Source organism: Carettochelys insculpta, chromosome 2 (assembly GCF_033958435.1).
Source record: "Carettochelys insculpta isolate YL-2023 chromosome 2, ASM3395843v1, whole genome shotgun sequence".
Classification (NCBI taxonomy): Eukaryota; Metazoa; Chordata; order Testudines; family Carettochelyidae; genus Carettochelys; species Carettochelys insculpta.
Genome location: NC_134138.1, coordinates 209,296,994 through 209,322,697, shown reverse-complemented (window position 1 = coordinate 209,322,697; position 25,704 = coordinate 209,296,994). Strand labels below are relative to the sequence as shown.

Here is a 25,704-nt window from a genome sequence, read left to right as displayed (position 1 = left end):
TATATATAAAAGCACAGAAGACCAAGAGCCAGGACTGGTGTCTGTAAATAAACTTATGGGCCCACAGGAAACTTGGTCACACCCATGGTAAGTGGTTGTCCAGCTAATTAAAATCAGACTGGACCATGGCTGTTGCCAGAAAATAGAATGCCAGAACAGAGAGGTTCAACCTGGACTGACTTTTACAAAAGAAACTAACTAAGCTCTCTATTCAGTACAATGATGACTCCTTAACAAACAAACCAAACAAGAAAAAAACCTCCCACGAAAATAAGGATGATGTCTTCCGGTCAGACCAGAACAATCATTTTTTAAAATTAGCATAGAATTTGAAAAAACATTATCATTGAACATACCAGCTTGTCTGACAATGCGCACGCGCGTGCGTGCGCCCACACACACACGGCCATTTCCCCATTAATCTTGATTTCATACTGTCAGCCCAATGACTTATTCCTGTCCTGGTTGAAGTGACCTATTTCCATGGGCTTTAGGCATCTGTCCAGTCCTGTAGCACCAACCAGTCCAGCAGCCTCGCTTACATTTCATAAAAACGAAATTGAAAAAGACATTTCTCCCTTTAATAGGTTTGCTGCCCTGGGCATATTGACACAAGTGTGCGTAACGTGGCTTAACTCTGACAGTTCCAACTCTGAATGCTGCGGTCATGCAAATGTCCTAGAATCACCATTCTCCAAGCAGATTGCTCTGCCAGACGTTTTCACATTTATTTATTAAAATATTAAGCAAGCAGCTTTTTAGCAGAGGAGATTGGATTCCAATGGATGCTGATTTATTCCTCACAAACAGTGTCTGCTCAACAGGTGATGAGGACAGCAAGGCACAGAAAATTCACTATACATTCTAACATGTAGGCTTTATCCTTTATTAGGTAGTGAGTACGAGACATAAAAAGGTTTGAGATTGTTGTGTACAGCTGAAATTTAAGAGAGACTTGTGGGAAGAAACTTGTTCTATAGAGTGCTGTGACAAAACAGGTCCAAGAAACAGAAAGTGAAGTTGCAGGTGGAAATTGTTGGAATGACACTGTTTATTTCTAGCTAAACTTTTATGAACTCTCCCCTTAGTACTGTGCCTCCATACATGCCACAGGCCACAACGCGTTCACAAAATCATGTAGATTTTAATGGCACTGTGATTGCGTGGCAGAGTGTACAGTATGTCCGCCCTGCAAACCAATAGGCTGTGGACAAGATTATTCAATAGGTTATTGGATATCCCATTGTACATATTATTTCATCATCCTTGCCAACACTCCAGTCCTCATCTTGATTTTCAAAGTTTTCAATCTGTGGATCACTGAAAAAGACTCTGCTGACAAACGGTGCCATCAAGCATAGTTTGAAAACCATTGCCCTCTTTGCTAAGAGATGTGTCACATGTTGATGACATCACAGCTATTTGATACAGAACTGAGGCTGAATATTCTATAAGACCCAAACCCAGATTTTTAAAAGAAGAGATAAATGTTTCACGCCTAAAACAACATTTATCCATCCAAATGGAAGGACTGACTTTCAAATACATTGAGTAGCAGGCCCAATGCTTTAGAAATGAGCCCATTTGCAATTTTGTTGGGTGTCACTGGGTGCTGAGCACTTTTTAAAATCACTCCATCTATTTAGGTATCTAAATATGACATTAGGAGCTTAACTGTTCTCTCCTATTTATTAATATCTTGGGCCAAAAATTAATGTAATTAAGTAGTCTTGAAATCAGCATAATATCTAGTCTGTGTCCTGTACCTGATTAAGGTGAAGTAATTTCAACCAACTTCATTTAATGACAAAAACTTTTGCTGACAAACTGGACCAAATCATAGACATGATTAACACAGAGCTTAGTTTAATTAATCCTTATAGAGAAATAAACACACCTGTTTGAATTCTTTGGACACAGCCATCTGTGAAATACCTTTTCTTTCTCTCTTTTATTTATTTTAGTTAAAAAAATATATGCAGATAAGCATTAAAAAATAGCAAGAACCAATGTGTATGGAAAGCCCACTAATAACCTGAAAGTAGAGGGTGCTGCATACAGTACTTCCTTCTGTTACATCTCAAACTCTCCTAATATTAACCCCAACCACTTTTACGTGTGATCACATGGTCATTAGTTCATATTAATAGCATTGTTATAAAATCATTTAAACCATTCCATCCACCCCAAAACACCTCCTTAACTTATGGTTTCAATTTTTTGTTCTTAAGAGCATGATACCCTTTTAACTGAGCTACTCTGCAGAGTGTCTGCATCAGACTCAGCAGCCCACTCTATACTCTTAATAATTTTTTTTCTAAATCTCTATTGGGAAAAGCAGGCAGCAAATATCAGATTTAAGACATGCTGATTTTTTCTCTGCTCTTTGTTACGATTTAATGACCCACATATGAAACTGAATGGTTATACAATTTCTTTATATAGTAGATTTTCTGTTTATAAGTTATTTTTCTTACTCTAACATATATACAATATAGCTATATATACCCCTGATGAATCCTATTTCATAGGGACACTATCAACCCCTTTAAGCCTCATAGAGAATATATAAGGCTTTAAAAGCTTGCAAAGTATGCAAAGATCAGCTACAGAATTTAGCATCCACTAGGATACAAAATGTGGCATTTGCTCCAAACCCATGATGTGCAATTATTTCATAATATGTATATTGTGTGTTGCTGCTTACGTTATCTATAATATATATTTATATCACATCAGTAGGAAATAAAATCATAGCACATACTCATTTCTATTGCCATACCCATAACAAAAAAACAGTCGACCTCTACTGAATGCACACAGTGCCACTGGTATGATATAAAAAGAGTATGCCTTGCCTTGGGGTGAAATCCTGACTCCATTGAGGTCAAAGGCAAATCTGTTGTCATCAACGGTGCCAGTTTTTCACAACTGGTTTTCATTCGCTAGGTATGACCATGCATAACCACTCCTGACATCACTTTGTTCTACCCCAATGAAGTTACACTTCTCTTGGCTCATGAAAACAGAATATTTTTGCTGTCCACCTTTATGTCTTTAATTAGCTCCATCCTGTAAGCATTAGTTACTTTGGACACATACACTGTACAGATATCATTCAATTAGATAGAAATTTACCTATCTTGTGTACAGCATATGGAATTTTTGCACTAAATGTTCTTTATCTCTTATTTCCCTTAACCATAGATTTACTGTATGTCTCTGTACTTTAACTTTTTCTATTAGGTGAAGAAAAGAAAGCTAACTAGGAACACCACATTATCATTGTCATTTTGCCTATTTAACTAAGTAAGATAATTTGTTTATTTTACCTTTTGCAACTTAGTCATAAACCTAGTGGCATAGATAGAGACACAATACTATTGTTGTACAAGACATCTATTGTAGCTACTTTTGTTCAGAAAAATACCCAGTAACTGCTGATTTGGCAGGAGGATCGGTAAGGGTACTACTATTCACAGTGTTTCTTTAGACTTCTTCCTCATCATTTAGTCTACAGAATCAAGTTTTTATGTACATTGGAACCAGTTAATGCCCTTTAGACAAATTTGCAAGTTGTTTCATAAAGCAGGAAAGACATTTCAGGGGAAATATGTGCCAAAAAGCACAGTCAAAAAGGCTTCACAAGTTCTGTGAGTCAATGCTGGAGACCACTTCTAAAACAGTCAATATTCCAGAGGAATACCCTCATTTGGAGAAAATACTGCCCCTTCCCTCTTTTTAGAATTTGATCAATTCTTTATCAAAAGTCCTGGCTTTTCATATATACTTTAAACTATAAATAAACAATGCATAGTTCCATGTTCTTGATTTGCTTCTTGTTTTCGTTTTGAAAAATTATTGCAGTACAATTGATTCCTGTTTGGAGTTCAGTAAGGAGCAAACAGCACAGGAGTATGGGTGGTCCTTATAGGCCCAGGAGCTGGTCGTAGAAGTGCTGGAGGAAGTGCTGAAGTCTGGAACAGAGTAGCTGCTGGGGCTGTTCGAAGACTGAAAGGGGAATTCACAGCCACAGCAGCAGCTGCTGCTGCAGCTGCTAGTGGGTTTGGTAAGATTCGTGGAGCCATCGGCTTTGAAGGTTCCTTTGAAAATACTAATTTTACCTGTGAGGAAAAGGAAAAAGAAAAAAAACAGATAGAGAAAGCAAAATGTGTTCATATCAGCCATGTGACAGGTTTTTTCTTCTTAGATTACACATGTAAAATATAGACACAGAGTAGTGATATTAGTGCTCGACACTAGAAATGAGCTGCATCTCTGCAACTCTTTTGCTGCTAATTTAAACTCTTCAGTAAGGACAGAGTATGTTGGTATTGGTAGAAGTTACTGAAATTGAGTATTATTTTTGTTCTGTTGTCACATTTTAACCTATAATTTCAGAGAAACCAGAACTTGCAGAAAATTTAAGGGGAGTTGCTGTTTCCCTGGAAAAGTGGAATAAGAAAGAACTGGCAAGCATTTGGGAAGTGGTCAGCTGGATAGTGTAACAATGCAGACAAAAACTTAGGGTAAACACACCACATTTGAATGCATTTCAAACCAGGTTTTTCTTTTCTGTTGCTACGTAGCTCTATTAAAAAAAAAAAGATAATCAGTGAACCACTGTTTATTAGCACCTGCCTCATAAGTAAAATAAAACAAATGTTACTTCTCAACAGCTATGAATGTCTTCTGATTTGCCATGCATTCAAATAGGAGATGCATTCCCTTTTCCCTATTCTATGACATTTGACTGGATTGCCTGCAGGGAGAAATCAGTAAAATAGCATTTCTTAGAGAGATGCTGTTCATACTTATGGAGACAAGTATAGGGATCTTAAAAATTTGGTTGGGAAAATTCATTTTTGATGTATATTCTCATGCAATCTCTATTTAGTTAGCCGGAATGTAGTGTTTAAGTAAATGCTGAAGCTTTTTCTTTTATAAGATTTTTAAAGCAGTAGCACTGTGCAATGGAAAAAATAATTTTGAAAACTCTCCATCTTTCCAGCAGACACAACATGTACAAAATGCTGAACTATATTTGAGTATAATTAAAATACACTGTAGGGGAATATCTCATTTGGGTGTACAGGTTGAACCTCTCTAATCTGGAACTGTGTCATCCTGCAACATCTGTAATCTAGCATGATTTTAGTTAGCCAGAGGACCATTTATCTTCGGTGTGGCCAAGTTTCCCATGGCCCCATAAAATTTGTTTATAGCCACCAGTCCTGGCTCTCAGTGTTCTGTGTTGTTATTTAGCTCTAATCTACCCCTAAATAGGGCTTTTTTTCTGCCTGAATGCCACAGAATGGTGTTCCAGCACCTTTTTTCCTGGCACTGCCAGTTTTACAATGCAGCTGCGTAGCTCTGAGCCGCAGATGACTCTTTAAAGAGCCATTTGTGGCTCCCACCACTGCCACTCTCTTCTGGCTCCCAGTGTCCTCCCATGCTGAAAGAGGATTCATTTTAATTGGTTTAAACTCAGGGGCAGTTAAGCCACCTGGGGGATGGTTTGGATCCCAACCAGGGGTGTTTTGGGCCTCAACTGCGAGGCAGTTAAGCTACCCAGGAGGCAATTTGGGCCCCATGTGGGGGTGGGTTTAAGCTGCTGAGAGCAGTTTGGGGCTTGAGTTCCACCACCATTTTTTCTTGAAAAAAAAAGCACGGCCCCTAAATGTTTACTAAGGGCCCAGTAAGCAGCGAAAGTATTGGAAATGTGCTAGAAAATATTGACCTCCTGTTGTCCAGCAAATTCTCTCATCTGGCACCGGTCAGGTCCCAAGGGTGACTGGCAAGAAAGGTTCAACCTGTATTAGCACTGGAGTTTGATGTGTGTTTGAATTCTCCCAACATAAGAGAGATGGCAATCTGAGATGAGAACAGGCCACAGCCAAAGGCAGTGGCAGACTCCAGTGGACTTCAGTGAACTTTGGATCAGGCCTTATGTCCCTGGGCTGAGACTCTCTCAATACATTGCACATCAGTCATGTACATATTGATTTAAATATGGACATTTCTCACTTATTTGATTTGGCCAATTTCACCCTATCCAATTGGTAGGGGATTGGAATTCAGAAAACACCAAACTACCCCAGCTCAGCCACTTTGACTCAAGAGGATTCTCCCATAAATTAACAGTGAATTTCACCTGTGCAGTTCATCAGTCTCATCCACCACCAGAAATTATTCTCTACCAGCTATTGCATTTTGTAGTGGCAAACTACTAACATGCCTGAACTGCTGCTTATTGATAGCCAGACTAGAAGGCCATACATGGGCCTATGCAACATCCTTTGCATGAACAAGTCAGGAGAGGAGGGGGTTGGGTACCACAGAAAGGGAAGCTCGATGAGATCTCTGTCAAAATTGTTGACCTATGCATTTAGAAAACAGGAAGTTTGCCTATATGTGCCCTGACAAACTGACAAAATCCATCTAGCTAGTTGATGATCAGAAGCAAGCTTCTTCTCTCACCTTTAAATCTGCTTGCTTAACAAGTTTGAGTGGCATGTTACTGCAATGCTAAGGAACAAAGAGAGATGAAAAGTTTGGGGCAGTTGGACTCTTCAGGGAGTCTCTCTCCAAGCACATCTTGTGGTCCCCACCAGCAAATGGAAGATTGGAAGCCCTAAGAAGATTGTTGATGGGTCACTCAAGAACCACACCAAACTTCAGTAATTATTCAGGGTCAGGGGCATCTTACTAACCTGTTGTGGATGTATGTAAATGCTTGAGATTAAATGTGAGCTTTAAGTGAAAGCAACCCTGTGTTCTCCAGTTTTTGCCAGCCATTATTGGGCGGACACAGGGGTGACGAACAAACTGTGCTGGGCCCTGGGCAAGGTTGGAAGGGAAGGAGGAGAGGGCTCTGGGGCCGTGGAACGGGTGGAGCTGGGGACCTGCCTCTCAGTGCCATCCTGTGCATGATTCACAGAGCTCCAGCAGCAATTTAAAGAGTTAGAGTTGCAAAATTAAAACTAAAACTAAGTGATTTGAAAAACTAAAATGTTGAGAAGAGAAAGCTTTAGAGTGCCTCAGAAGCATTTATAATCAAAGAAAGAGCAATGTATTTCTGGCTGTTTATCTAGTCCATTTGAATTCCAAGTAACAGCATTGTCCATGTTATTCTGCATGAAAAACAAAATCAAACAACTGTCCATTCCTCAAAAGCCTCTTTTAATGTTATCACAAGACAATTATAGCAGCAAGCTGTGACCTCGTCTTCTTAGCAAACGTGTGCTTGTTTACTACTCCTCATGCTCCCTCCCCTTTTCCCACCACATTTGCTTCTTTCATCCAGCTATAGGCTCCTGTCTGGCATGTAGACTGTGAGCTTTTGTAGTGAGATTGTCTTCTTTGTTACTCATCTCTAAAACACCTAGCACAACAGGACCTGGATCCTTGCCCAGGATTATTCCTAGGCAATTCCATAAAATATATCAGAAAATAGTAATAATAATAATAGTAATAATAATAATAGTAAAATTAATGCAAAAAACCCCTTCCATTTTTTGCTAGTTGAGATCTCACTTTCTTATTATATATTCTATTTTCTATTCTGTATAGGTTTGCATATACTGGGCTTCTCAGATTTTCAGGTGGGTTGATGGCTGGCCTACCAATGATGAAATGTTCATTGCTAGAGGTTGTCGAAGGATGAAGTCTCTTCTTTGCCTCAAGTGATAGTGAATTGTGATTTTGGAGACAAAGGTCCCAAGTTCTGTCTCTCTGCAGCAAGTATGCACTGCAGCTTCTGAATTAGTGACTGGCATGTACAGCACCAGAGATTTGTTAAAAGCCAACACCAAATACTAGAGTAATGAATCTCAGTGAAAAATGGTATTGCATTACAAACCACAATGTTATATGAAGAATTCCCAGGCAGATCATCTGAGAGATGAATGTTATGACACACTCCACGATCCCACTAAGGAGCTAGAGTATTTTATATCTGAAAACCAAATCCCAGGAGGATTTTATTAAATGCAAATGTGCATTATTTTTTCCTCCACCCCAAGCCCTTGACATTAACAAGAATTGGGCCTTACATAGTTTCTTCTGGGGGAGTAGAATGTGACTAACCCTGGACAAGGTAAAATTGCACAAGATAAAATTATAGATTTTTTATGAGGTTTATTTTTATCCAGATCATTTTAATAAATACAAAATGAGAATAAAGTGAAATGGATGTGTGTTTTATGGTGGATCCTGTCCAACAATATGAGCTTTAATCTCTTGGGCATTCACTGTGGAAGGTGCTGGAAGGAACTTGGCAATTCTTATCATTCTGAGGAACTCTTTCTTCACCTTTGCATCAACTTTCTTTCGTATGATCTTTGTAATAGAGCCCTGTTCTGAGATCATCTTCAGTGCTGCTTCAAAATAGGGCTTTAGTCCAATGCCCCACTGAAGTTAATACAAAGGTCTCCAACTGTCTTTAGTTGTTCTGTAAGCTATCACTTCCTACTTCCCATCTCCATCTACTACTGAAAACTGACATTCTTTACCTTTAGGGTACACACGGGCTGCCCCCAGGGACATCAGCAACAAACTTTAGGAATGTGATCAAACCTAGATGCTGTGCTCTTTCCTACAACATGCACCCACCTTGGAGCCCACTCTGTCACTCAACTTTTGCACATTTTTCCCAGTGATATTTTCTGAAAATCCTTCTCAGTCGAATATCATGGAAAAGAAAATCATTTGCTTACCCCAAGCGGATGTGCTCCTTTTTGGAGTTTGTTGTAAGGACTATATTTAGGTTTAGGGGGTTTCCCAGCAGCTCGGTCTTTGTGCCTTCTACTACTTATGTGCTGTTAAAAAAGGGATATTAGACACATTACTTTCCTTCAACAAGTATCACATCATTAACACTACCCACTGCTGAAGATTATTGCTTTGCACAATAGTATTAATTTGACTAATTAAAATAAACTAAAGTAATAATTAATAACCATTTAGATGTATTTCAGCTTGAAGGAGCTTTTAGTGCTACATGTATTTGGGTGACTTTTTCCAAAGTACACAGCCATCACCTTAGTTTGTTCCCACTGAAGTCAAATGGGAGTTTTAGGACTGCAGACTTACTGGGAACAAAACTGGTTCCTTTTGAAAAATACCACCTAACAACATCTATGAAATGCAGCAAACTGCTGCACAGCAGAGATGGGAGACCCTAGGGGCATGTCCCACCAAAAAGCAAAGTGCCATGAGACTTTAATGTCCGTATAAGACAGATAGGAGCTTTCAAGACTTCGCCTGAAAGACAGCCACACAGAAAGCTTATTGGCTGGCAATCAAAATTGAAACCACATCTAATGCAGAACCTACACATAAAAATTATTTTAGAATGTCCAGAAATACGTTATACATATTTTATGGTGCATTAAATGCTATGAGTGGTTTTTGTTTCCAGAACTTTTTTTTCTGAAAAGAATAATTGCAAATAAAATAAGGAAAGGAACGTATCCATCCATGAAAGCATAAAACTTGTACAAATGTAGTCCATCACAGTATTTGTCTCCATACTTTTCTTAACAAGTTTTCAACTCCAAAAGGCACATCAAGTAACAAAGTGTTTTCCAGAACAAAGGCTTTATTCATCTGAGAGAGAATGATTGACTAGAACTTTGTGTAATTGCAATTTAGAGGTTAAGCTGATTGGCTGCAGAGGAACACTAATAAAAGCAGCACACATTGCTAAGGTGGCTTTTCAACATTCTATAAAAAGTCTCTCTTCACACACACCCACATCTTTGTGAATACAGATATCACACAGCACACAAAATGACAGGGTTTATTAAGACATGTCAATAATGGTAGTCTAAAGTCACTTGTAAGATATTGTAGTTTACAGAGAGATTCTACAACAGCTTTTAAATATATATAATCAACAGTTTTTGAGGAAATGTATTTTACTTCATGAAAAACAAACACACAGAACACATGCCCAAGTACAAAGGGCAAAGGCAGCTATCTCCATTTAGATGTGAATTCTCATCACTCTGACACATGCTAAATGCAAGGTATTCCCCACCCTCCCACTATGAAAACAAAGTAGAGCCCAGGATTCAGTGTTGTCCAAGCTGTCTGAGTACCTGTTTAAGTTGTGTCTCAGAGTTTACATGTACGTCACAAATTTCACAGTGAAATGTTTTATTTTGTAGGCCCGTGTTTCCTTTATTAAGAGGTCCCTTGCCTTTGACGCCAGTCCGGGGAAAGGCTTTAATAGTTCCACTTCCATTCCGAGCTTCCAACATAGTTTTGTGCTTAGTCCCTGGAGAAATTCCAAATAGGAAACATATTTTGGGCAAGTTGAGTGCATTTTATTATTTTATTTTTTTTAAATACACAAAATATAAATATAAACATAGATAAAAATCACAGTTTTGTCCAATATCCTTGGAACATGTCCATATTGCCTACATCAGTTTGACAAGAAAGTAAGGATATTTCACACAAAATTACCTGGAATTCAATTATGCAATGGCACATACCTAGGCAACAAAGCGGGAACAAACGGCCACCACCATTAAGTAGTGGTATGCTCAGGGTGTTCTGAGGTGAAATTAAATAGGCGTTCCTTCTTTTCAGTAATGCCTGCTGCTAATAAGACATGAAATGTAGTGGAAAAGAAGGAGAGATGTAGCTACTAAAGATGTTGTTACGAGTGATCTGTTGTCTTCCCTGAGGGGGTGATAAACGTATATTTTATACTGCAAGAGACTGAATCTGCAATTAAATAATCAGTTCCCAAATCCTGGAGATTCCAGGCAACAACTTAATGATCTTAAGGGACTAAGATAGAAACTAAAACAGGAGACAAATATGGACATTATTCACATTTGTTACTATAACAAATTATAGACATAAATCAATAATAAAGAGTATGATTGTGATATCTTTACTCATGTTAAATAATACCTCATATTAGTAATTTAAATATGGCCACTCATTATTTAAGCTACTATGCAATGTGCATAATGGTGTTACACTCTCATTCAAAATTAATACACACACATAATTTATCAGAGCAATAACCTATATTTTGAAGGGTTTTTTTTACTTTCTATTACAGTGAACATGCTAAGCCACATCTTGATCTGATGTTGCGCTTGTGCAGCTAAATTGTCTTCAATGGAACCTCATCAATTTAAATTAATTAAAGATCAGGCCCATAATATTTAAAATTACTCAAACTTCTTTTCCCCCACCAGAAACAATTAAAGATTGTACCATGTAAAAATTCTCTGTTGTGGACATCAACTGAAGGCCTTTCATCATTCGAGGCTTGTAATATTCCACCTAAAATTCAGTTTTCACCCTAACTAATCCCTTGTGGCCTTATGCTAATTCAGAAGATCCTTTTGCCTAATAATACCATTACTTATGTTAACATATTTATCCTCATGCATCTGCTGCACTACAGGTTGAACCTCTCTAATCCAGCAACATCCATGGTTTGTCAGGATTTAAGTTAGCCAGGTGTCCACTTATCACAGGTGTAGACAAGTTTCCCATGATCCCATAAAGTTTGTTTACAGCCTCCAGTCCTGGTTCTCAGTGTTCTGTTCTGTTATTTAGCCCTAATTTACTGCTAAATGTCTTCTAAGAACCCAACAAAACAAGGCAGCAGATATGTAGCACTCTGAAGACTAACAGAATGGTTTATTCAGCGATGAGCTTTCATGGGACAGACCCACTTCATCACATCAATCTCATTTCCAATACAGAGGACCAAAAAAAGAAATACAATAAAAACTGACAAATCAAAGAAGACTGGAGGAGGAGGGTGAGAGGTAGGGGGATGTTAATTGTCCTGTCTCAGATAAGCTCATCACCAAATAAATCATTTTGTTAGTCTTTGAAGTGCTACATTTCTGTGGCTTTGTTTTTTGGAGTACAGACTATCAAGGCTACCTCTCTGTGCCTACGTCTACACGTGCACACTACATCGAAATAGTCTATTTCGATGAATAACGTCTACACGTCCTCCAGGGCTGGCAACGTCCACGTTCAACTTCGACGTTGGGCAGCACCACATTGAAATAGGCGCTGCGAGGGAACGTCTACATGCCAAAGTAGCACACATCGAAATAAGGGTGCCAGGAACAGCTGCAGACAGGGTCACAGGGCGGACTCAACAACAAGCTGCTCCCTTAAAGGGCCCCTCCCAGACACAGTTGCACTAAACAACACAAGATCCACAGAGGCGACAACTGGTTGCAGACACTGTGCATGCAGCATGGATCCCCAGCTGCCGCAGCAGCAGCCAGAAGCCCTGGGCTAAGGGCTGCTGCACACGGTGACCATAGAGCCCCGCAGGGGCTGGAGAGAGAGCGTCTCTCAACCCCTCAGCTGATGGCCACCATGGCGGACCCCGCTATTTTGATGTTGCGGGACACGGATCGTCTACATGCGCCCTACTTTGACGTTCAACTTTGAAGTAGGGCGCTATTCCCATCCCCTCATGGGGTTAGCGACTTCGATGTCTCGCTGCCTAACATCGATTTCAACTTCGAAATAGCGCCCAACACATGTAGCCATGACAGGTGTATTTCGAAGTTCGAGCCGCTACTTCGAAGTAGCGTGCACGTGTAGACGCGGACTGTTACTATTCAAAGAGCCCAGTAAGCAGTGGAAGTGTTAATAATGCTACCAAACAATATTGACCTCCCATGGTTTGGCAAATTCTCTGGTTTGGAACTGGTCAGGTCTCAAGAGTGCCAGACTAGAGGGGTTCAACCTGTGGTAAAAAATACCCACCTGTCAATACTATAGTCTTATAGTGTCACTTTACCTATAGCAAGTTTAAGATCAATCACAAGACATTAGACAAGGTCATAAGTCAGCACTGAGTAATCTTTACCACTGTATTATGTCACAGATTTTCCTCTGTTCTGACACCAGAATCCTTAACTCTACTCAAAACAAGTCTAATCAATACAGTCTTTAAAATGGTAGCAACAGATGGTGGCCTGCCTGTACCAGGGCTGTCCAACACGACTAACACCAGAGGCGAGAAAGAATTAATATAGGAAAGACAGTTGCTAATTGCCAAGCAGTAACCAGCATCAGACAATTAGTGCATGATTGGATGTGGGTGGGGTTGTTTTTTTTAAATTCTCTATGCTTACCGAAACCAATTGTTCAACAGGAATTCTGATCTCTTATCTTTGCATTTGGACTGGTTTTTTCATATAATTTATTATATGAAATTTAGTATATTTTCATATAATTTATTATACTTTGTGCCAAACTATACCCTTGTTATTTGACATAGATGACAATACAGCAAACTCTTTCATACCCGCCATTCTGTCATCCTGAACTCTCAAATAACCAGCATTTTAACCATAAGTAAATGTTAGTTACGTTTTCCATTAGTACAGTATAGAGAGAGTAAATGCAAATAAGTTTAGCAAATACAGGCTACGTCTACACGTGAAGCCTACATCGAAGTAGCCTATTTCGATGTGGCGACATCGAAATAGGCTATTTCGATGAATAACGTCTACACGTCCTCCAGGGCTGGCAACGTCGATGTTCAACATCGACGTTGCGCAGCACCACATCGAAATAGGCGCAGCGAGGGAACGTCTACATGCCACAGTAGCACACATCGAAATAAGGGTGCCAGGCACAGCTGCAGACAGGGTCACAGGGCGGACTCAACAGCCAGCCGCTCCCTTAAAGGGCCCCTCCCAGACACACTTGCACTAAACAACACAAGATACACAGAGCCGACAACGAGTTGCAGAGCCTGTGCATGCAGCATGAATCCCCCGCTGCAGCAGCAGCAGCCAGAAGCCCTGGGCTAAGGGCTGCTGCACACGGTGACCATAGAGCCCCACACGGGCTGGAGAGACAGCGTCTCTCAACCCCCCAGCTGACGGCTGCCATGGAGGACCCCAGAATTTCGACGTTGCGGGACGCGGATCGTCTACACGGTCCCTACTTCAACGTTGAACGTCGAAGTAGGGCGCTATTCCGATCCCCTCATGAGGTTAGCGACTTCGACGTCTCGCCGCCTAACGTCGAAGTTAACTTCGAAATAGCGCCCGACGCGTGTAGCCGCAACGGGCGCTATTTCGAAGTTAGTGCCGCTACTTCGAAGTAGCGTGCACGTGTAGACACAGCTACAGTGTGGCTAGTGCTACCCTCACCCCTAGTGCTGGCAGCTTGATGTAAATAAGCCATCGCAAAAATACAAAATGGCAGACATTTGCAAATCCAAGTGGTTAATTTGCATATTCACAACAGGAATCAAACCATATAGATGTGGCTCTGCCAGCAAAAATCCCCATTGTTGGTGGCACCTTATGCCTGGGAACAAATCAGGGATAAGAGGCTGCCAACAAAGGGGAGTTTTTCCCAGCAGAACCATGTCTAAACATCTGAGGCATAAGGGACTGGAGACAGAGGGGAGTTTAGCCAGCAGAGGCACTTCCACATGGCATCTGCAGTGCCGGCATCACTTTCTGCTGACACCGAACTTTCTGCTGACACACCATTTGCAAGCCCGAGAAGCTCATTTTGTATAGCTGTGCCAGCAGCGGCGCTGGGGGAAATGCCATGTAGACATAGCCTATAAGTTTAAAGTGTACAACACTACTCTTGTTGGTAAATAAAGTACTCTGCATACATTTGTGTTTGTTTCTTAATATCTAATCTTGTTTTCCTTTAGTGTTATGCATTGCTAGGTATACCTCCCTATTATCTAGAATATTGGAATACCCAGCAACATTCCCAGTCACAGGGCTACCGGATAGGAAAGAGTTTACTGCATGCAAATTCTGAGCACCAAAGGGAAGAACTCAAGAAGAGCCATACTGGTCAGACCAATGGTCAGCTAGCCCCATTATCCTGGCCCATGACAGTGGCAAGTCCTAAATGCTTCAGAGGGAATGAACAGAAAAGGGCTACTATCAAGTGATCCAGTTCCAGCTTGTGTCCATCAGTGTAACAAAGTATATGCTGTGACTTAGCACCTTAATGTTTAGAAGCAATAAAAAAAAACAAATTAAAGAAAACAGGTAACTTGCAGACACTAGACTTCCTTTTTCCCCCTTATGAAAGACTCCTTGCTTGTCATTTTTATTCTTTAATAGTTAATGAATTCAATGTAATTGCCAGTTTTCTGCCACCTCATTGTCCCCTGCTGCAAGAGATCTAATCTATGCAGAGGAAGATAATTGCAGAGCTCTTGAGACAGAAAAGAAATTGCTACATCTCACCACTGTTGTGCGCCTCCAGCTGTGAGGTGGAGTTGACGGCAACCTTGCATAGTGAACAGTAAAGCAGCCTTTTTGCCTTTTCTTCCTCTGTCTCCACGGAAGGGCATGTGTTGCTGCTAGTGGCTGTTGTGGCGATTTTTTCCACTTTTGAGGTGATCTCAGTTGTCATAACGCTGCTTTTCCGAATTTCCACTGTTGTTGATATTGCTGGTGTCCCAGTGGTAAGGTCTGCAATAAAAATGAAAAGGTGATGGAAACAAAAGAAATGTATGTAGTGACCTTTTCATTTGGAATTTTAATGCTGTTGCTACAAAGAGATGCCTAATATTTCAGTAAAAATTCGACTAATGATAATCAGCTAAATGTAACCTTTTTCTTTATTACTAGAGCATACTTGCAAATACTGAAACCCCACACACACTGTTTCCAATGTACAATATAAACACTTATTAAATATAAATTTCTTAAATTGAAAATACATATTGCACCACTGAGACCATTCCCTTACAAATGTGGGATAATCCCTTAAAAGAAGTCAGTTATTAGCAAATTAGACAGTTAACATATGTAAACAATCCTTTGAGTTTATAAAGTGTGATAAATGTAAGGTATTATTATTTTGTAATCATTTAGTATTCTATATTTTTAAAAAACATATGGTTCCAAAATAAATCAGCTAAAGACAAAACATTACATTGATTTTTGCATTTGATCTTAGCCAAAACTAACAGATTAATAACAATTACTAACAGAGCATTATATTTTCAAAGAGTTGTATAAACACACTCAATTTGTTTAGAAAAATGTACGTACAGCTATCATACAGACATACAGATAATATATTCTAATTATTTAGAATGTGCCCATATAAGAAGTGCCAATCCTCACCTAAAAACTTACTGCCTAAAAATTAAAGCTACAATCAGCATATATTCTCCTACATCATTATATTCAGGAAATAAACTTAAATTATAGTGCAGGTTGTACGTCTACAGTTGGGCATACTCAGGGCCTGACCAGTGCCAAACCAGAGAATTTGCTGGGTATGGGAGGTCAGTATTGTCTAGCAGCGTTACCAACGCTTCCACTGCTTACTTGGCTCTTAGAAGACCTTTATTGAGTATATTAGAGCTAAATAACAGCAGAGATCACTGATTATCAGGACTGGTGTCTATGAATAAACTTTAGGGGGCCATGGGAAACCCAGCCACGCCCATAATAAGTGGTTGTCTGACTAACTAAAATCATGCTGGATTACAGATGTTGCCGGGTGAGAGCATGCCAGACTAGGGAAGTTCAACCTACATTTCCTAATTGTATCAGAATGCTGAGTTATGTGGATGTATTTTTAATTTTCTCATGCATTTTTGAATATCACATAAAAATGCATACATTAAAACCACATACAAAATGTCTATACAACACTTAGGCTGAGTCTACACTATCAACTTCATTTGTAACATTTATTGAAAGAAGGGGGCTCTTTCAAAATATTCCACAGAGCCCCTACACACAAAAAGCATCTTTCAAAAGTAAATCGAAAGAAGTAATCACTTCTTTTGAAAGTGCTCTTCCACTCCTATTTCAGGAAGAGCATCTTCTTTTGAAAGAAAATGTTTGTAGATGCTCCGCAGGGCCCTTCTTTCAAAAGAGCAGTCCTCATGGCACCTGATTTTTCAGTCCCTGGCCCATCTTTTGAAAGAGCAGGGGTTGTTTGGAAGCTGTCTTTTGAAAAAGCAAATCACTCTTTTGATCCACTTTTTTGTGTACGGATGCACTCTTTTGAAAGAAGTTCTTTCGGAAGAGATCTTTCGGAAGGACTTCTTTCGAAAGATCTCTGTAGCGTAGATGTAGTCTTATTGTTATTGAAACAACTACAGGAACAAGAGATTGCAGATAATACTTAGATAAAAAACAAGACTTTGATTTACTAATTCTTATAGCAAGTGAGACGGTAGAATTGCGACATTGGAGATAGCCCATCTAAAAAGACCACCGTTGACTCTAGTTCATTTGCAGTATTATTGGTTAAAATGCAGTAAAAAACAGGATTTTTATTTATATTCCAAAATAGTTATTTTTGGGCTGTGATTTTACAGTTTTAAAATACAGCCTGATTACATCCCACTGTCACTATGAAAAAAGTCCTGCAATGACATCCTAGCTATAAAATACTGTGTGACCTTTGCAACATACTTTTTATGATAATATATAAGACCTAAGGCTCAAGCTGGAATGCAAATAAGAAATGACACTGAAGTGAAATGTGATGGCAAAATGAGGCAAGGCCATTTGTACACTGGATAACATTATGAAACAGGGAAGGGTAGTTCTTCTCCATGGCTTTGAATCACAAAAAAGAATATGTGCTTAACATCAGTAGGACGCAAATATAGGCTTAAAGTTTGTATTTAAGTGCTTTCCTGAGTTGGAGGCCAGTAGTCAGACTTAGCCATACTTGCTCATGATGTGTAGCACCTACCTCTATCGGAAGCCCTTTTTGACTTCATTGAGATTATTCCTGCAATACAGGTACTAATTAGCATGAGTAAGAATGGCAGAACCTGGCCCTATATAGCCATGATGCATTTGTGCTTAAAACACTGTGTTTAGGGCCCCTCACACAAGTGAAATGCACAAACAAATCTTAATGAACTCAAAGAATAGGGGAAAAAAAGACTGGGTGGGGGGAAGAGAGTGATTTATGTGAAAAGATATCAAAACACTTTGGCGACAAAAAAACCTAATTGAAAAATATGTGTTAATGGGCTTGTCTACACTTGCCCCCAACTTTGAAGGGAGCATGGTAATCAGGGTGACAGGAGATTACTAATGAATGCTGCCATGAATATGCAGCACTTCATTAAGCTAATTCTCCCCCCATGGCAACTTTCAAATGTCAAACTTCCAAGTGCTGTCTTGCGTGTAGCCGCAGGCACTTTGAAGTACCCACGCTACTCTGAAGTGCCTTTAGTCCCCAAACCTGCAGACTATTATCCCTTCCTACTTCTCCATGTAGGAACTAATGATACCACCAAGAGTGAACTTGACAAAATCACAGCAGATTACGTAACCCTGGGAAGAAAGATCAAGGAATAGGAGCACAAGTGGTGGTCTGATCCATCCTCCCTGTGTAAAGAAGGGGCCCGGGTAGGTATCATTGAATCACCTAGGTAAAGGCATGGTTGTGTAGGCGGTGTCACAGAGAAGGATTTGGTTAGGAAGAGATGGGATCCACCTAATGAAGAGAGGAAAGAGCATCTTTGTGGGCAGGCTTGCAAACCTAGTGAGAAGGGCTTTAAACTAGGTTCATCAGGGGACAGTGACACAAGCCCTGAAGTAAGTGAGGAGGAGGGAACAATAAAGGCGGATTCCTGGGTGAAGAGGAGAAAGTGGGCCAATCAGCCACTTCTCTAAGGTGTTTGTACACAAATGCAAGAAGCCTGGGAAACAAACAGGAAGAATTAGAGGCCCTGGCGCAGTCAAAGCAGTATGAAGTGGTTGGAGCAATGGAGACTTGATGGGATGATTTGAATAACTGGAGTACAGCCATGGAAGATTAAAAACTGTTTAGGAAGGACAGGCAGGTGAGAAAAGGAGGAGGAGTTGCACTGTATGTGAAGGAGCAGTATGATTGCTCAGAGTTCCAGGAAAGGGAGGGAGAAAAGCCCGTAGAGTATCTTTGGGCTAAGCTTAGAGGTGGAAGCAACAAAGGTGATGTTGTAGTTGGTGTCTGCTATAGACCGCCAGATCAGGGAGATGATGTAGATGAGGATTTCATCAGACAGCTAAGAGAAGCTTCCAAATCACAGGCCCTGGTTCTCATGGCAGACTTTAGTCATCCAGGCATCTGTTTGGAGACCAATACAGCAGCACACAACAATCCAGCAAGTATTTGGAGAATGTCGGGGATAACTTTTTGGTACAAGTGCTGAAGGAACCGACCAGGGGCCATGCGCAGCTTGACGTGTTGCCTACAAAAAAGGAAGAACTAGTAGGAGGAATTGAAGTGGGTAGCAACCTGGGCTGCAGTGACCATGAGATGGTAGATTTCAGGATCCTGACAAAAAGGAAGAAAGGTGAGCAGTAAAATACAGACCCTTGACTTCAAAAGAGCAGACTTTGATTCCCTGGGAGAACTGATGGGCACGATCCCTTGGGAAACAAAGATGAAGTGGAAAAGTGTTGAGGAGAACTGGCAGTATTTTAAAGAAGTCTTACTGATGGCATAGGAACAAACCATCTGGCTGCATAGTAAGAAATGCAAATATGGTAGGCAACCAGCTTGGCTTAACAAGGAAATGATTTAGGAAGAATGATGGAAGAATCCCAAGCATGGTTATAGGCTGGAGACTGACTGGCTAAGCAGCAGTACAATGGAAAAGGACCTAGGGATTATGGTGGATGAAAGACTGGGTATGAGTAAACAGTGTGCCCTTGAAGCCAAGAAAGCTAATATATCGGGGTACATTAGGAAGAGCATTTTGAGCAGATCTAGAGAAGGTGTCGTTCCTCTCTATTTGGCACTGGTGAGGTCACATCTGGAGTATTGTTCAGTTTTGAGTTCAGTTTTGGGCTCCCCAGTATAGAAAGGATGTGGATGTGCTGGAGCAGGTTCAGCGGAGGGCAATGAAAATGATTAAGGGGCTGGAGCACGTGACCTATGAGGAGAGGCTGAGGGATTTGGGCTTATATAGTTTACAGAAGAGAAGATTGAGGGGTGATTTAATAGCAGCCTTCAACTTCCTGAAGGGGAGCTCCAAGGAGAGTGGAGAGAAACTGTTCTTGGTGGTGACAGATGACAGAACAAGGAGCAATGGTCTGAAGTTACAGAAGGAGAAGAGTAGGTTGGATATTAGGAAAAACTACTTCAGCAGGCAGGTGTTGAAGCACTGGAATGCATTGCTTAGAGAGGTGGTGGAATCTCCATCCCTAGAGGTTTTTAAGTCCCAGCTTGACAATGTTCTGGCTAGGATGACTTAGTTGGGGTTGATCCTCCTTGAAGCAGGCGGCTGGACTCCATGACTTCCTGAAGTCCCTTCCAGCCCTAGGATTCTATACTTCTATGATAAAGATGTTTTTTTGGGGAAACTCCTGCATTATCTATGTCATGGACTAGATGGTCCTTTTCACCTGTAATATATGAATTTATTAATCTTCTCTCTCCCTTTTTCCTTTTTGTTTTTTTTTTTATTCTTATATAGTCAGCATGATTACAGTGAAAATTCACCCTCCTTGCAGGAAGACAGTCAAACCTAACAGCACTAGTGTTGGAACAAAAATGTCCCCTTAGAGGCAGGATATAAAATCATACACTTATAATGAAGGCAGTCACTACTGTAGTCTCAGAGAATGCAAAGGAAGTAGTAAGGAGAGTAAATGGCCTCCTCTGCTATGTGTACATGGACAGTCTCTCTTGACATCTTGTTGACAAAATTCAGCTGTTCTTTCAGCAGCATTAGACCTCTCCCGTTCAGGTATAATCGACAGTGTTTTGTCGACAAAGAGCCTGTGTAGACAGTTCTCTTGACAGCATGGGTCCTCCATGGCAGCTGGCAGCTGGAGCTGGGAGACACCCTCTCCATAGCCAGCGGGGCTCTATGGTTACTGCTTCCACCTCCTCTTACAGCAACAGGGCTCCAAGAAGCTCCCTGTGGGAAGTTGGGGGTATGGCTGCCTACTGGCAGCACATGCTTAGTCCCATGCCCCTGCAGCCACTCCCTAGCTGGTAGAAACATGGCTCATGCTGCCTGGAACTGCCCTGGCCCCTCCCCGCAGGAGCCCCATGAGCCATCCCTGGAATCCATCAGTGGGACCCACAAATGGGCACCATCCTGGTCCAGCGCCAAGGTCCGAGACCTGCTAGCCTTGTGAGAGGTTGAGCCACTTGTCTTGGACCCCAGCCCCAAGTGTCTGAATGCCCCAGCTACAGGTGCATTGCTGGAGCCCAGTCACAATGTGGGCACCCGGTATGCACCTTCCAACAGGTGTGTGCAAAAATTCAGGAGATACACCAGGGCTACATGAGAGCCAGGGATACCTGGCACCACTCAGGAGCATGAGTGCCCTGCTTCCCCCACTACAGCACCTGCATCACGTGCTGGGGGGTGATGATGGGGCACCCGGCCAGAAGACACCAGCAAAAACCTCCTCACCAGTGAGGCTGTCATCTCAGACCTGGGATCATCCCCAGAGCTGCAGGACATCCCCAACTCTGACCCCGACTCCAGCCAGGGCATGTTGACCATCGCCCTGTCCTCCAGCCCCTCCAGTGCTGCAGTGTTGGCACGGGCGTCCATAGACCTGTTCCTGGCACCCTCTGGTGAGCCCGCCCCCCATGGGGAGCGTACACCTGTTGTGGGGGAGTCAGGGTGTACTACAGTCCCTGATGGGATGGCCCTGCCAGGTACCCACATCATGATCCTGGCACCTGCACCCTGCACCATGCACCAACCAGGATGTCTCACTCAGGTCCCACGGGTGGCCCCCAGACATGGCTGGTGGGCAGCCTGAAACCCCACAACAAGCCTCCCAACCCTCAGGGGAGGCAGCTGCCTACCCCTGCCATGCCTGAGAGCATGCCAACCACAGGGGTGATGGGTCCACCGCACACACCCCACCTTGGGGCATGGCTTCCCACTGTCGGACATGGGCACGGGCAATGGCCAGCACAGACCCCTCTGGACAGCAATACAGGCTGCATGCGTGTGGGCCTGTGGAAGCCCTGGCTGCACCCATACATCTGCCACCTACAGGTTAGGACTGCTATATGGCCTGCCCTCCCCCCAGGGCACCAGCCCCTGGGGCTGGCCTGACAGGGGTCTGTGGCCAGGCTGGTGCCAATGACACCATGGTGTCCCCATCCAACATGGCCCAGGGGGCACATGTGTGCACACCTCAGATGGACCCATCCCGTGGCCCGGAGAGGGGCTGCTGCTTGGGGAGGTGGGCCACAGGGGCTGCGCAGTTGTATGAACCCTGCACTCCCCCACTTCCTACCCTACAGCTGCCCCATCAGGGGCCAGGCCAGCCCCGCTGCCCAGCCAGGCAGACCTGGTGCAGAGCCCCAGCCAGTAGGACGAGGATGAGTGTCACCCAGGGAGGACATATCACTGCCCCCAGTGCACTCCTGTGGCCCGAGGGTCCATTGCTACCAGTGGCACCCACTGGCAGCCACCCTCTGGGAGCAGAATGCTACTGTCTGGGAGCAGCTGCACGTGGACCAGGAGCAGCTGCAGGTGGAGAGGGAACAGCTGCAGGCCCAGGTGCAGTCCTCGGCACTTTGGCTGGCCCAGGTGGACCATGCTGTGGATCTGATTGAGGCCTGGTTGGACCAGGGCCTGGCATACTGGGGCCCTGTCACTCCCCTGACCCCTGCTGCCAATATCCCCCCTGCTGCCCACGCTGCCCTGAGCCCATGTCCCAGGTGCTGTTATGGGTCCTGTGGCAGGCAGGGGCAGTAGCCCATGCCCATGCCCCGCCCCAGGCCTCCCCTGCTACCCTTACCCCCCCGACCCCACTGTTTCTCCCCCACCCCTACCTCCCCATGTTCCTGGCCCCAACCCAGCCTTAAGGTGGGCCCTGGACCAGAGGCAGATGGGAACACATGGCCGGCATGGCTTGAGGCTGTTCATCCTCTCCCTAGGATAGTGCCCCCTCCCAGTTCAGAGACCCCCTCTCTGTTTGCAGCCCCCCCCCCTTGTTCAGAACCCCTTTCCCTGTTCAGAGGCCCTCTATCCCAACCCCCCCCCCATAATTATGTATATAGTTCACAGACATACATAGTCTGTATAGAGGTTTTTATTTCTGTACAATTAGTTGGTTTAGGTCATTCGTAGTTATCTGTCATTTGGCAAATGGTTTCAGGTTTCGTTTGGTTGGTTTAAGACCGTACCTACATGCTTCCTCTTGGGTCCAGGTATGGTGGTGATGCAGAGGGAAGGGAGGGGCGATCGTGGGGGGGGCTGGGTAGGAGAGTAGACATGGGGCGGCCCATGGAGGTGACCTTGGGAGGGTTATCGGGGGCTGTGGGTGAGGTGTTCTTGCATGCCTCCCAGATGTGGCCCTGCTCAGTATGTGCTTGATGGTTAGGCATGGCACCCGGCTGTTTGTAGGGGCTGCCGCCCTCCAGTCCCCACCCCTGCAGAAAGTCCTCCCCCTTCCACTCCACCAAGTTATGGAGGGTGCAACAGGCGGCCATGATGTGGGGAACATTCTGCTCCCCACATGTCCAGCCAGTTCAGGAGGCACCAGAAACTCCCCTTCAGGCTTTTGAAGGTGAGCTCAACAGTGTTCCATGCCTGTGCCAGCCTGGTATTGAATTGTTCCTGGGTGGGGTCCACGTGTTCTGTGTAGGGCTTCATTAGCCATGGGAGGAGCGAGTAGGCTGCATCCCCAGTGATACACAGGGGCACCTGCGTGTTCCTGATGGTCAGCTCCCGGCTGGAGATGCAGGTGCCTGCCTCCATCAGCTGCAACAGGCTGGAGTTCCAGAACACTCTTGCATTGTGGCTCCAGCCTGACCGCCCACTGTAGATGGGAAGGAATTGTCCTCGCTGGTCCACTGGGGTCTGCATCACCATGGCGTGGTAGCCCTCCCTACTAAGGTGTTGGTCAGCACTGTTTTCTGGGGCCTGAATGTGGATGTTGGTCCCCTCCAGTGGCCCAAAACAGTTGGGTGGGCCTCCTGACACCAAATTGATGACCCAAGGAGGGGTAGTTGTTGGGGGTGGCCAGCCTCCAGAGGGCAATCATGACCCTCTTTTCCAAAGGGATGGCTGGCTGCATGTCGGTGTTGTGACATCTTAGGGCAGGGGCAAGATTCTGAAATTCTGTGTCCATTGCTTATCACCCCATTGCCCCAGGACCAGCCAGTCCCACCAATCAGAGGTGGTGGGGTGCCACCAGATCTGCCTGGTCACCTGAGGGAGTGAGTGCAGTGGGGGTACTATGACATCGGAGGTGGGGTGGGGGCTGCTCTGCAGGCTGTCTCTCAGGATCGTTTCCCAGATGTGGTTATAGAGACCGATGATGGCCAGTTGCAAGGCCAGCAGGAGCTGGTTCATGGTCCTGGGTCTGCCTGGGGGACTAATCTTCCATGGTCATAGTAGGGAAGGGTGGGGATCAGGCAGGGGAATGTTGGGTATGGGAGGATGTGAATCAGGTGTGGGGGAGGGGTGTTGGGTCAGGGAGGGTTTAGGTGTCAGGAAGGTTGAGGGCTCAGTAAGGTAGAGAGCAGTTTGGAAAGAGCAGCATCTCTCACAAACAAAAAGAAGCCCTGCAACAGCTTAGCTTTCCCTGCAAGAGGTAGGCAAGCCTCAGTATGAACAGGGAGTGTGGGTAGGGGGGCTTCTGGGGTCACTGGGCTAGGTCTGTAGACAGAGTGGCCGATGTTTGTATATGCTCTCTGTCAACAGAGCAGTTCGCTATTGTGAGCTGCTTTTGTGTGTGGACAGAATCTGTCAACAAAGGTATTGTTGTGGTTTCTCTGTCAAGTTACCTCTCTCGACAAAGGCTGCCCGTGTAGATGTAGCCCTCTTGTCTTAAAGCTTCCTATTTTCTTGTTATTTTCTTCCATTTATGTCATGCATTGTGGTAATATGGTTTAATGTTTTAATTTTTTATTTTATATGAGAAGTAAGATTTTAAATTCCAAATCATTAAGGAGTATTTTCTTGATGTGGACAAGATTCTACGCACAGCACACACCAGTGTGTGGATTGCATGTGCAGAGAGTAAAAGGTAACTGCGGTTACAACTTTTTTGTGTGATGAGGAATGAGCCATCCCAAAAACTGGAAAGCAACTTTATTAATAAATTTATTTAATAAAATGTATCTGCAGAGTTTTGTGCTACTAATGGGCGATGAAAGGTACCCTTTTCTGCTGCAAATGTTTGTTGTAGTGGGTGCTGTGTGCTGCTAGTTTTGCTTTTTTTTTATTTTTTTTTGAGATACATTCCAGGTAACTGAAAAAAATTGCTCAACTTTAAATGCTGAATCTTTTCAGGTAGTCTTCACTGACATCCTGTCTTCAGATCAAATTAAAAGATAGAAAGGGACTGTATTTTTTTTCGGAAAAAGGTTTTGCAATTTTTACTACCTTGGTGCTTTACTGTTTTGCAGTATGCACATGGAAACAAGGAAGTGGTAAATATGTATTTCTTTATGTTTGTTACTACACATTTACCTACATACTGTAGATTAGTTGCTGTTTGAATGCTGATTGTGTGACTATGGAACTACAGAGAAATCAATAGCAGGTTACTGTTTCAGATTTCAAAACCAATGAAGTCAACAGAAGGATTCACGCTCACTTCCAGAGGCTTGAGATCACACTCTCAGTCCTATTCCTTTGTGGCTTATGTAAGTGAAATTTCCTAAAAAATACTTTAATTCATGTAACAAGTACAGTTACAGCTTTAAAAGCAAAACTGTCAAGAAATGCAAATCCTAAGCTTCTAG

At 43.0% G+C, this 25,704-nt stretch overlaps 1 protein-coding gene across 2 annotated transcripts in view; it reads right to left on the bottom strand.

Moving 5' to 3' along the window:
* Nucleotides 1-588: 588 nt before the first annotated feature.
* Nucleotides 589-25,704, bottom strand: part of ZNF385D (zinc finger protein 385D) — a 724,747-nt gene continuing 699,631 nt past the window's right edge. For both annotated transcript variants that reach the window (XM_074984479.1, XM_074984480.1), the window contains 4 exons: nt 15,243-15,470; nt 10,104-10,282; nt 8,718-8,819; nt 589-4,124 (listed from right to left, as the gene is read on the bottom strand). In XM_074984479.1, the coding sequence (XP_074840580.1) occupies nt 3,891-4,124; nt 8,718-8,819; nt 10,104-10,282; nt 15,243-15,470 (743 nt within the window). In that variant the 3' untranslated portion in view covers nt 589-3,890. The remainder of the gene's footprint in view (nt 4,125-8,717; nt 8,820-10,103; nt 10,283-15,242; nt 15,471-25,704) is intronic.